The 13209-nt window shown below is 43.2% G+C and overlaps 1 protein-coding gene across 4 annotated transcripts in view; it reads right to left on the reverse strand.

Moving 5' to 3' along the window:
- Positions 1–13209, reverse strand: part of eya4 (EYA transcriptional coactivator and phosphatase 4) — a 102752-nt gene that overhangs the window by 10861 nt on the left and 78682 nt on the right. For all 4 annotated transcript variants that reach the window (XM_083791101.1, XM_083791102.1, XM_083791099.1 and 1 more), the window contains 3 exons: positions 4421–4510; positions 2411–2469; positions 1590–1750 (listed from right to left, as the gene is read on the reverse strand). In XM_083791101.1, coding sequence (XP_083647227.1) covers positions 1590–1750; positions 2411–2469; positions 4421–4510 — 310 coding nt within the window. The remainder of the gene's footprint in view (positions 1–1589; positions 1751–2410; positions 2470–4420; positions 4511–13209) is intronic.

Consider the following 13209-nt stretch of genomic DNA (forward strand, 5'->3'; position numbering starts at 1 on the left):
CTGGATCTCTTGTCCACTAGTCCATTCCTAACATTTATTAGTTTACTAGTTTTTATTTGTTGACGAAATTGACAATATATTTAGTTTTTGTTTTTGTCAGTGGAAAAAGGTAGTCGACGATACATTTTTCGTCTTAGTTTTAGTCGACAAAATCAACACTGCTTACCCCCCACATTGTTTTTGTATGTGGTGTACATCTCTTTGACTCTCTCTCTCTTACCCCCCACATTGTTTTTGTATGTGGTGTACATCTCTTTGACTCTCTCTCTCTTACCCCCCACATTGTTTTTGTATGTGGTGTACATCTCTTTGACTCTCTCTCTTACCCCCCACATTGTTTTTGTATGTGGTGTACATCTCTTTGACTCTCTCTCTTACCCCCCCACATTGTTTTTGTATGTGGTGTACATCTCTTTGACTCTCTCTCTTACCCCCCACATTGTTTTTGCATGTGGTGTACATCTCTTTGACTCTCTCTCTCTTACCCCCCACATTGTTTTTGTATGTGGTGTACATCTCTTTGACTCTCTCTCTTACCCCCCACATTGTTTTTGTATGTGGTGTACATCTCTTTGACTCTCTCTCTTACCCCCCACATTGTTTTTGTATGTGGTGTACATCTCTTTGACTCTCTCTCTTACCCCCCCCCACATTGTTTTTGTATGTGGTGTACATCTCTTTGACTCTCTCTCTGTTACCCCCCACATTGTTTTTGTATGTGGTGTACATCTCTTTGACTCTCTCTCTTACCCCCCACATTGTTTTTGTATGTGGTGTACATCTCTTTGACTCTCTCTCTTACCCCCCACATTGTTTTTGTATGTGGTGTACATCTCTTTGACTCTCTCTCTCTTACCCCCCACATTGTTTTTGTATGTGGTGTACATCTCTTTGACTCTCTCTCTCTTACCCCCCACATTGTTTTTGTATGTGGTGTACATCTCTTTGACTCTCTCTCTTACCCCCCACATTGTTTTTGTATGTGGTGTACATCTCTTTGACTCTCTCTCTTACCCCCACATTGTTTTTGTATGTGGTGTACATCTTTGACTCTCTCTCTCTTACCCCCCACATTGTTTTTGTATGTGGTGTACATCTCTTTGACTCTCTCTCTTACCCCCCACATTGTTTTTGTATGTGGTGTACATCTCTTTGACTCTCTCTCTCTTACCCCCCACATTGTTTTTGTATGTGGTGTACATCTCTTTGACTCTCTCTCTTACCCCCACATTGTTTTTGTATGTGGTGTACATCTCTTTGACTCTCTCTCTTACCCCCCACATTGTTTTTGTATGTGGTGTACATCTCTTTGACTCTCTCTCTTACCCCCCACATTGTTTTTGTATGTGGTGTACATCTCTTTGACTCTCTCTCTCACCCCCCACATTGTTTTTGTATGTGGTGTACATCTCTTTGACTCTCTCTCTCTTACCCCCCACATTGTTTTTGTATGTGGTGTACATCTCTTTGACTCTCTCTCTTACCCCCCACATTGTTTTTGTATGTGGTGTACATCTCTTTGACTCTCTCTCTTACCCCCCCACATTGTTTTTGTATGTGGTGTACATCTCTTTGACTCTCTCTCTTACCCCCCACATTGTTTTTGTATGTGGTGTACATCTCTTTGACTCGCCGGTAGCGGAAGGCCAGCTTCCTCATCCAGTCGACCCCGCCGCGGACCCCCGTGGCCAGGCACAGGTTGGCGCTGGTCGCAGCTGCATGGAAGCCATCAGTTGCAAAACTGTAAGTACTGTCAATAACAATAATGATTATGTTTTATTACAAAACTCTTGCTCTTCACGGGGGACACAAAAACCATTAATGTATTCATTATATTCAGGACTGTGATCTGATCTGGTTGTAATATATTAACCCATTCTGACCTGAGATCAGATTCATACGACTCGTTTCCACAGGACACACACTGGTCTGATCAACCCATTCTGACCTGAGATCAGATTCTAAAAATGTCAGTCGTTCTTTGATTTTTCAAAAAATAGCAGACCTACAAGCTCATAGCGCGCCACTCGGTGGCGCGCTATGAGCTTGTAGATCTGCTATTTTTCAATAGCTAAAGCATAACATGATGCTAACACCAAAATGGGTTCCCGTTCAGAATGGGTTAATAAAAATGTAAATGATGTATGCGTTTTCTTTCTTGCATATATTATTATATATTATATTATATATATATTCTTTCTTGCATTATATTATAATAGATGTTATTTATTTTATCCTTAAAACGGCCAATCATAATAAATCATGCAAGCAATAATTGTTATCCCTAATCAAGCAGGCCTATACATCATTGTTTATGAATGAGTTTTGATTTATTACATACAAATTATTCACATTTTCATACACAATATTTAGGTCACGGATTAAAAACGAGAGGTCTTTGAGATCTCACCTTAAGTCCTGGCCGTTGTCATCTGACGACACATCGTCAATGTGCACCTGGTCACACTCCTAAACACGCACGTACGCACACACACACGCACGTACGCACACACACACACGCACACACGCACACGCACACACGATAATAGATGTTTCAATTCAGTTCAACAGGGTAACGTATATTATTGACCACTTATAGCTTATTAATAACTTATAACTTATTTATTTTGTTTCCTTTCTGACATAATTATATAAAATGTCGGGTAAATAAATAGGCTGGTGTGAACCAATAGGGAGCCAGCGTCCGTTTCCAGCGCTAGTCTGATCCGCCCCTCTATTGGTTACTTCCAGCCACCTGCTGAAATCTGATTCTGTGATATGGTTTCATACCACTAGGGGGGAGTATCTCTCATTTGTAGTCTATAGTCTCTTGGGCAGTAGTTCCCAAACCTTCTCATGTCAAGGACCCCCAAATTGACAGAATATTCTTCACGGCTCTAGCAGTGATTCTCAACCTGTTTAATTTCAAGGACCCCCCCCCTGTTGGCATGCATTACGTTATGGACCCCCATTTAATGGCATTTCTATCTCTGGGACCCAATCACTGACACCAAATGGACACTCTCAGAGTTACAGATCCATACAATTTACAATTTAGGCATTTAGCAGACGCTCTTAATCCAGAGCGACTTACATTTAAGCAAGAACAAAAGCATGGGAATACATCACATAAAAGCATTTTATGTTCATTTTATGTTCATCATGAAACATGCGTAAGCTAAGAAAGTAACAGTGGAATATCTATATAATGAAACTATACATACATTATACATATAAACTATACATATTTACTACTATGCTATACATATGTACTATGGCGTGCTATGACTATATACAATATCCATGGGTCCATGGGATCCATGGGTCCATTATTTGGTTCCTAAAAATCCATCATAGCTGGGGACCCCCTGGAACTCCCTCAAGGACCCCTGGGGGTCCCCGGACCCCACTTTGGGAACCACTGGTCTAGGGGCCCTATCTTGCGCACCACCTTATACCTTATCCCTAAACGTATGAGCCATATTTTACACACCCTCCGCCAACCTTTTTAATTCACACATTAATCATGTTACCAAGATTGCCTTTTTTCACCTTATTGCACGAATCAGAGCCTATGTGTCCTTGGACGATGCAAAAACGCTAATCCACGCCTTTGTTTTTTCTCGGCTTGATTACTGCAATGCACTTTTTTCAGGACTGCCTAAGAAAACAACTGACAGATTACAACTTGTCCAAAATGCAGCAGCCAGAGTTTTAACTAGAACTAAGATGAGAGAACATATTACTCCAGTTTTGGCATCACTGCACTGGCTTCCGGTTGTTTTTAGGATTGATTTTAAAATTATTTTACTCTGTAGACATTTTTAAAGCTCAGCTCAAGACCCACTTCTACAACATTGCTTTTAATTGATCTTTTATTTTTTTTAATTTGTTGTTATTCATGTCCACACTGTATTGCATTACTGCTTTTTTTTTATTTTTTTTATGTCGTTGCCTTGCTTTTCTTTTATTCTCCATTGTTCTGTAAAGCACTTTGAGCTGCATTTCATGTCATGAAAGGTGCTATACAAATAAAGTTTTATTATTATTAACCTGGGGAGATCAACAGACCTAAACTCATGCTTCCTTCTATGCATGAGGAGTCCAAGTTGCTCCTTTACACCTGACAGAAGGGGAGTTTAATTCCCTGGTTGGACGTAGCGTGTGGAAGGAACACGTTATTCCAACCAGTTCCTTTCCCCTCCATCAGGCGCCCCGGCTGGCCAGGGGGAGGCAGTTTAGAGACCAGTTCCTTTCCCCTCCATCAGGCGCCCCGGATGGCCAGGGGGAGGCAGTTTAGAGACCAGTTCCTTTCCCCTCCATCAGGCTGGCCAGGGGGAGGCAGTTTAGAGGCCAGGATTACTGCATGTTTTTTGTGAGGGTACCTGCCCGTGTGTCTGTTTTTATCACCGTTACTAACCTCCAAATCGTTGAAGAATAAGTGTGTGTCAGCCATGTTGAAGATCATCTCCTCCATCCGTAGACCAAGCGTTACCGCCATGGGAGGGTCCTGAGGAAGAAGAAAGGACTCATCATCTTCAACATAACTATCATCATCATCATCATCATAATCACAATTATCTTCATGATCTTCCCCAAAAACCGTCATATAGAGTGGATTTATGTTTTGATTAATCTTAACCCATTTAGACCTGAGGACGATTCTACAAATGCCTTCTAAATCCTGACAGTTTTCAGAAAAACCCAGGTTTCTATTAACCTGACGCTGCCAGATCCAAGAAGCTTGCTACACAAATTTGTTTCACAGCTTATTGGGATCTGGGATCGCGGAAGCAAATTCGATGACGGGGCTGTTCCTTTTTTTCAAGATACTTGGTAGATGATTGTCAAGCTATTTAGTATTTTTTGCAGTTTCCCTGCTTGAAAGGGATGGCACAGACCATATGAAGATTGTAACTGGGTTTCACTCAAACAATGACCACACAGTTTCCTTCTTTTTACTCTTCTTTACTTTTTAGTTGAGTACAGTTGTACATTGTGTAAGTCAGTAAGTGGGTAAGTCAGGTGAAAAACCTTAAAGGGAAAATAAAAAACTAATGTAAGTATAATGCACATTAAATCAATACACATACTTTGCATATGTTTTAAACACCTGTAAATATCATTCTTACTTAATAGTGTCTCTTTATCAATTCATTTTAAATCAATTCATTTTTTGCTCAATTCGTTTTTAAACTGTTTTTAAACATAATAAACTCATGAAATGTGAATTAAATAAACTTAGTTAATTAGCATCATTGAACCATTTTTATCAATCAATACTCAATTCAAATGTATTTTAAATCAAATAATCATGTTCAATGTTAACTTCAAGGGTCATCACAAACAACAACAAACAATGTCCATGAACTGGCATGCAACTGGCATGATCTGTCACATATCAACAGTTCTTTCTCACCGGCTGTCTCTCCAGCATTTATATGGCTGCATCCTTCTGCTCTGCTGTTGCAGTGTGTGTTGCTCCTCTTTGGATGCACACTGCTGTTTGTGTGGAGGTTTGTGTGTTTCCTGTGTTTGGCCAACGCCCTACTCTCAGGTGCAGTGAATGCACTGATGGTGATTAGTGAGGCAATTGGGGAGTGAGTGAGTGAGTGAGATTGTCAGTCAATGATTGTCAATGATTGTCAGTCCAGATTGAACCCCTTGCTCTCCATTTCTCCAAGTTGACTTCACACCTCCCACTCGACCTTCCTGTGGAAACATCTGGGAGGTCGCACGTTACAGAGGCAAACTTGGGTCCGGTTTGTTCTGCTCTTCAGTGGGAAGCAGGACGACCAGTCGCCTGACGTCTCTGTGAAGCACTGTTGCTGGGATCTCGAGTTTGAGTTTGTTAGACATTTTGTGGTTTGCTTTTGCTGTGGCAGGCCTAGTGACAGGAACCGGGTAGCTTGGGAAGGTTCTGACGTTGACATCCCTCACAATTCCTTTCCTGTCTGAGTTGACACTGACCACTCTTGCGATCCTGAATTGGGACCGGATGGGACCGTCTGTCTATCACCGTGTGGGCGTGCAAACACAACCAATCATATTGACGTGTCTATATAGCTTCACATCCGGTTTCGCACATATCCCGCCCTTAGCTCACGCTGATTGGTTCGGTACGGAACGGATTTGTGTCAGCTCAACTCCCTGAGAGATCCCAGATGAGTGCTGTGTTGGGGAACATGGTTACCCAATACCGCCCCCATCTGGCAGCGTCAGGTTAGGTTTCTATGTCAGTGGTGCACAACCTTTTTCCACGTCAAGGACCCCCAGAATTATCTGTATTTGGCCACCGACCAAATATGAAAATATGTAGTTCCAGGGACCCCCACAGAAGCAAAGATTTGAGTTGAAAACGTTCTGTGAAATATATTATATTCAAAGATTTGCACACATTTTTCAAAAAAATAGCAGATCTACAAGCTGCACAGATATAGCTTATTTATGAATACATAGTTTTGTATGGCCTCCTTTTGACAACATACAGTACTGTATTTGTTTTGCTAAATTTGTTTTGAATCTGATCTCAGGTCAGAATGGGGTTAATCAGACCAGTGTGTGTCCAGTGGAAACCTCGTATGAATCTGATCTCAGGTCAGAATGGGTTAATCAGACCTGTGTGTGTCCGGTGGAAACCTCGTATGAATCTGATCTCAGGTCAGAATTGGTTAATCAGACCAGTGTGTGTGTCCAGTCGCTGCACACTGGACGAGTTTTAGGATTTCCGAAAAACACGTCTAGTGTGCAGCCACCTCTACTCTTTTCTTTATTTATTTTTAGGATATTATCTATAACTCACCAACTCCCACCCCCCCCCCCCCCTCTAGCTGCCTGCTAGAGTTGGTATGTTCCACTAATCTCAGCATTTGCTGACAGACTGGTTGCACTTGTTCGGTCCCATCAACAGAAAGCGTGTGGCCTCACAGGAAGGTGTGTGCGTTTATGTGTATGTGTGTGCTGTGCATGTGTGCGTGCGTGCGTGTGTGCCGTGCTTTTGTGTGTGCCGTGCCGTGCGTGCGTGCGCTGTCATGGGGGGGGGGGGGGGGGGGGACAGTCCTGCCAACCAGGGCTCAGCTGCAGAAAGCATCATCTTGCCCTGATAGGTCAGGGAGGGTCGACAGCTCGCTGTGCGATTTGCTGACGCCGTTAAGACGACCAGAATAGAAAGAAACTAACGTGACGGACGGCCTCACGGGGAGAGACTACCACAGAGAGAGAGAGAGAGAGAGAGAGAGAGAGAGAGAGAGAGAGACAGAGAGAGAGAGAGAGGTAGAGAGAGAGAGAGAGAGAGATAGAGACAGAGAGAGAGATATAGAGAGAGACAGAGAGAGACAGAGAGAGAGAGATAGAGACAGAGAGAGACAGAGAGAGAGAGAGAGGTAGAGAGAGAGAGAGAGAGAGATAGAGACAGAGAGAGAGAGAGAGAGAGAGATAGAGACAGAGAGAGAGATATAGATAGAGACAGAGAGAGACAGAGAGAGAGAGATAGAGACAGAGAGAGACAGAGAGAGAGATGAGAGGTAGAGAGAGAGAGAGAGAGAGATAGAGACAGAGAGAGAGAGAGAGAGGGAGAGAGAGACAGAGAGAGAGAGAGAGAGAGAGAGAGAGAGAGAGACAGAGAGAGAGAGATAGAGACAGAGAGAGACAGAGAGGTAGAGAGAGACAGAGACAGAGAGATAGAGACAGAGAGAGACAGAGAGAGAGAGAGAGGTAGAGAGAGAGAGAGAGAGAGAGAGAGAGAGAGAGAGAGAGAGAGAGAGAGAGAGAGAGAGAGATAGAGACAGAGAGAGAGAGAGAGGGAGAGAGAGACAGAGAGAGAGAGAGTGAGAGAGACAGAGAGAGACAGAGAGAGAGAGAGAGAGAGAGGGAGAGAGAGACAGAGAGAGAGAGATAGAGACAGAGAGAGACAGAGAGAGAGTTGGTATGCCCAGATTGGAAGAAACTGGAAGTGATAAGGAGTTAATAAGGCTGATTTTTTATATTTATTTATGTACTAAAATAACACTTTTTCTTTTCTTTTCTTTTCTGCCTTTATTTATAGTTACAGTGAAGACAGACAGTAAGAGGGAGATAAGAGAAGGGGAGGAGACATGCAGCAAAGGCGAGAGTATTGCAAGTGGGACCCCAAATAATTGGCAAAATAGTACGATTTTATTTTTAAAATATATATACCGGTATGTACAAAAAAAAGTGCCATGGATTTTTTTCCTTTGAAATCTTGAAATACAGAGTTTTCATTGTGATACAGTAGTTTATTTGATCCAAGTCGGAACACAATTGATTAACTATCATTAAAATAAACCTGCCTGCACGCAGCCCACCCGTCACGAAGGCTTTACATTTGTTCAAGTGGTTCCTCTGGTCCAGAAAAGGTTGGGAACCATTGACCTAACCTAAGTATGAGGCACGGCAGCCCTACCTCTGCACACTGTGTCTCATGTAAATGATTATGCTGACCTAACCTAAGTATGAGGCACGGCAGCCCTACCTCTGCACACTGTGTCTCATGTAAATGATTATGCTGACCTAACCTAAGTATGAGGCACGGCAGCCCTACCTCTACACACTGTGTCTCATGTAAATGATTATGCTGACCTAACCTAAGTATGAGGCACGGCAGCCCTAGCTCTGCACACTGTGTCTCATGTCAATGATTATGCTGACCTAACCTAAGTCTGAGGCACGGCAGCCCTACCTCTGCACACTGTGTCTCATGTCAATGATTATGCTGACCTAACCTAAGTATGAGGCACGGCAGCCCTACCTCTGCACACTGTGTCTCATGTAAATGATTATGCTGACCTAACCTAAGTATGAGGCACGGCAGCCCTAGCTCTGCACACTGTGTCTCATGTCAATGATTATGCTGACCTAACCTAAGTATGAGGCACGGCAGCCCTACCTCTGCACACTGTGTCTCATGTCAATGATTATGCTGACCTAACCTAAGTATGAGGCACGGCAGCCCTACCTCTGCACACTGTGTCTCATGTAAATGATTATGCTGCGAGCCATGTGAGAGACACAGGGTATAGAGCGCTGACGTCCTGACGTCACTCACATGCTCATCCCCTCCATTCCCCGGGTTCACGGAAGTCATTTCTCTATGGAGAATAACATGGGCTCGTCTTAAAATCGCTTCATAAATAAGCTTTCTCTGCGTTATTGTCGGGGAGGTTGTCTCTGTATCGTTTGCGACAGTCAGTCACTCATATATGATATGATATGTCTGTATCTAGCGAAAATGTAACTAATTCGGTAGAAGTAACAATAGCGTAGTGTTTTTCTCAGTCAGTTGATTCTTCATAATCCATATGAGTGAAATGGCCTGGACGATTTCTTATATGAAATATTTCTTATATGAGGCGACCTAAAATCCATCTATGGGGATTACAATGCAAATAAAAAGTGCATCCCGTGGATTTGTGCCCCATTGACGTCAGACTTCGGTGCTCTATAGCATATATACACATATATATATGTTTGTCAGCAGACAGAAAACTGAAATGTGTCCTGACCTCTGTTTTCGAGTTTAGCTTTCCTAAAGAGTTATAGGAAAAGATCTGTCTAATGTGGAAGATTGTTCTGCAGAACTATTCAATCAATCATAGCATATTTAAAATATGACTTTTGGTCTGGAACAAGTCTCCATTAAAACAATCCTTCTCTCTCCACCTCGACTGTTATCATTTTGACTGCCATGACAAACCCACGCTTCAGTAAAGATGTGAACAATATTCCACGTTATGCATACTGTAACTATCCCAATGAGAAATGAGAATCAGTCTGTTTGAGTGCGAGTGGTAAAGAGATTGAGCATCATATTTGTCTCTACAGTGTGTGTGCGTGCGTGTGTGTGTGTGCGTGTGTGTGTGTGTGTGTGTGTGTGTGTGTGTGTGTGTGTGTGTGTGTGTGTGTGTGTGTGTGTGATATGATACTGATCATGATACTGACCAAGTGACCATGATACTGACCATGATACTGACATGACACTGACCAAGTGACCATGATACTGACATGACACTGACCAAGTGACCATGATACTGACATGACACTGACAGAGTGACCATGATACTGACATGACACTGACCAAGTGACCATGATACTGACATGACACAGACCAAGTGACCATGATACTGACATGACACTGACCAAGAGACCATGACACTGACCATGATACTGACCAAGTGACCATGATACTGACATGACACTGACCAAGTGACCATGATACTGACATGACACTGACCAAGTGACCATGATACTGACATGACACTGACCAAGTGACCATGATACTGACATGACACTGACCAATTGACATGATACTGACATGACACTGACCAAGTGACCATGATACTGACATGACACTGACCAAGTGACCATGACACTGACCATGATACTGACCAAGTGACCATGATACTGACATGACACTGACCAAGTGACCATGATACTGACATGACACTGACCAAGTGACCATGATACTGACATGACACTGACCAAGTGACCATGATACTGACATGACACTGACCAATTGACATGATACTGACATGACACTGACCAAGAGACCATGACACTGACCATGATACTGACCAAGTGACCATGATACTGACATGACACTGACCAAGTGACCATGATACTGACATGACACTGACCAAGTGACCATGACACTGACCATGATACTGACCAAGTGACCATGATACTGACCATGATACTGACCAAGTGACCAATGATACTGGCACGATACTGACCATGATACTGACCAAGTTACCATGATACTGATACTAGCTATGCTATGATACTCTCCCTTCTGGCTCCAAAACTGTGGAATGCACTTCCCATTGCAGTCAGAACTGCAGCATCACTCCCAATCTTCCGCCGTAGCCTGAAAACCCACCTTTTCAGACTCCATCATGGCCCATAGCACTTACCCTACCCCCTTAGATAGCATTTATGTTGCCTTAGATAGCATTTGATACAGACTTATAGCATGTTATGTAGACAGCACTATAATTGTATTGTATTTAGTCATAGCACGCCATAGTACATATGTATAGCATAGTAGTAAATATGTATAGTTTATATGTATATATAGTACAAGTAAGACGCGCAAACGCGTGAAGCGAACGCAGCTCGTGTGTGTGTGGTTGTGTGTGTGTGTGCTACAGCTGCGCCCTGTGTGTGTGTGTGTGTGTGTGTGTGTGTGTGCGTGCGTGCGTGCGTGCCACAGCTGCGCCCTCTGGTGGCGGGCCGGTGGTGTAACAGCGTGACACACACACACAGCGTGACACACAGACACTCAGCCCCTGCTGTCATAGTAAGTGGCTCACTGCGTTCGCAATTATATGTATAGTGTATGTATAGTTTCATTATATGTATGTATAGTTTCATTATATAGATATTCCACTGTTACTTTCTTAGCTTACGCATGTTTCATGATAAATGCTTTTATGTGATGTATTCCCATGCTTTTGTTCTTGCTTAAATGTAAGTCGCTCTGGATTAAGAGCGTCTGCTAAATGCCTAAATTGTAAATTGTAAATTGATTGATACTGACCATGACACTGACCAAGTGACCATGACACTGACCATGATACTGACCAAGTGACCATGATACTGACCATGATACTGGCCATGACACTGACCAAGTGACCATGACACTGACCATGACACTGACCAAGTGACCATGACACTGACCATGACACTGACCAAGTGACCATGACACTGACCATGATACTGACATGACACTGACCAAGTGACCATGACACTGACCAAGTGACCATGATACTGACCATGATACTGACCATGACACTGACCAAGTGACCATGACACTGACCAAGTGACCATGATACTGACATGACACTGACCAAGTGACCATGACACTGACATGACACTGACCATGATACTGACCATGATACTGACATGACACTGACCAAGTGACCATGATACTGACCATGACACTGACCAAGTGACCATGACACTGACCAAGTGACCATGATACTGACATGACACTGACCAAGTGACCATGACACTGACATGACACTGACCATGATACTGACCATGATACTGACATGACACTGACCAAGTGACCATGATACTGACATGACACTGACCAAGTGACCATGATACTGACCATGATACTGACCAAGTGACCATGATACTGACCATGATACTGACCAAGTGACCATGATACTGACCATGATACTGACCAAGTGACCATGATACTGACATGACACTGACCAAGTGACCATGATACTGACCATGACACTGACCAAGTGACCATGATACTGACCATGATACTGACATGACACTGACCAAGTGACCATGATACTGACATGACACTGACCAAGTGACCATGATACTGACCATGATACTGACCAAGTGACCATGATACTGACCATGATACTGACCAAGTGACCATGATACTGACCATGATACTGACCAAGTGACCATGATACTGACATGACACTGACCAAGTGACCATGATACTGACCATGACACTGACCAAGTGACCATGATACTGACCATGATACTGACCAAGTGACCATGATACTGACCATGATACTGACCAAGTGACCATGACACTGACCATGATACTGACCAAGTGACCATGACACTGACCATGATACTGACCAAGTGACCATGATACTGACATGACACTGACCAAGTGACCATGATACTGACCAAGTGACCATGACACTGACCATGATACTGACCAAGTGACCATGATACTGACATGACAATGACCAAGTGACCATGACACTGACCAAGTGACCATGATACTGACATGACAATGACCAAGTGACCATGACACTGACCAAGTGACCATGATACTGACCATGATACTGACCAAGTGACCATGATACTGACCAAGTGACCATGATACTGACCAAGTGACCATGATACTGACCATGATACTGACCAAGTGACCATGATACTGACCAAGTGACCATGATACTGACCAAGTGACCATGACACTGACCATGATACTGACCAAGTGACCATGACACTGACCATGATACTGACCAAGTGACCATGATACTGACCATGATACTGACCAAGTGACCATGATACTGACCAAGTGACCATGATACTGACCAAGTGACCATGACACTGACCATGATACTGACCAAGTGACCATGACACTGACCATGATACTGACCAAGTGACCATGACACTGACCATGATACTGACCAAGTGACCATGATACTG

The sequence above is a fragment of the Protomyctophum parallelum genome (genome assembly GCF_964188405.1).
Source record: "Protomyctophum parallelum genome assembly, chromosome: 19".
In the NCBI taxonomy this organism is placed as follows: Eukaryota; Metazoa; Chordata; class Actinopteri; order Myctophiformes; family Myctophidae; genus Protomyctophum; species Protomyctophum parallelum.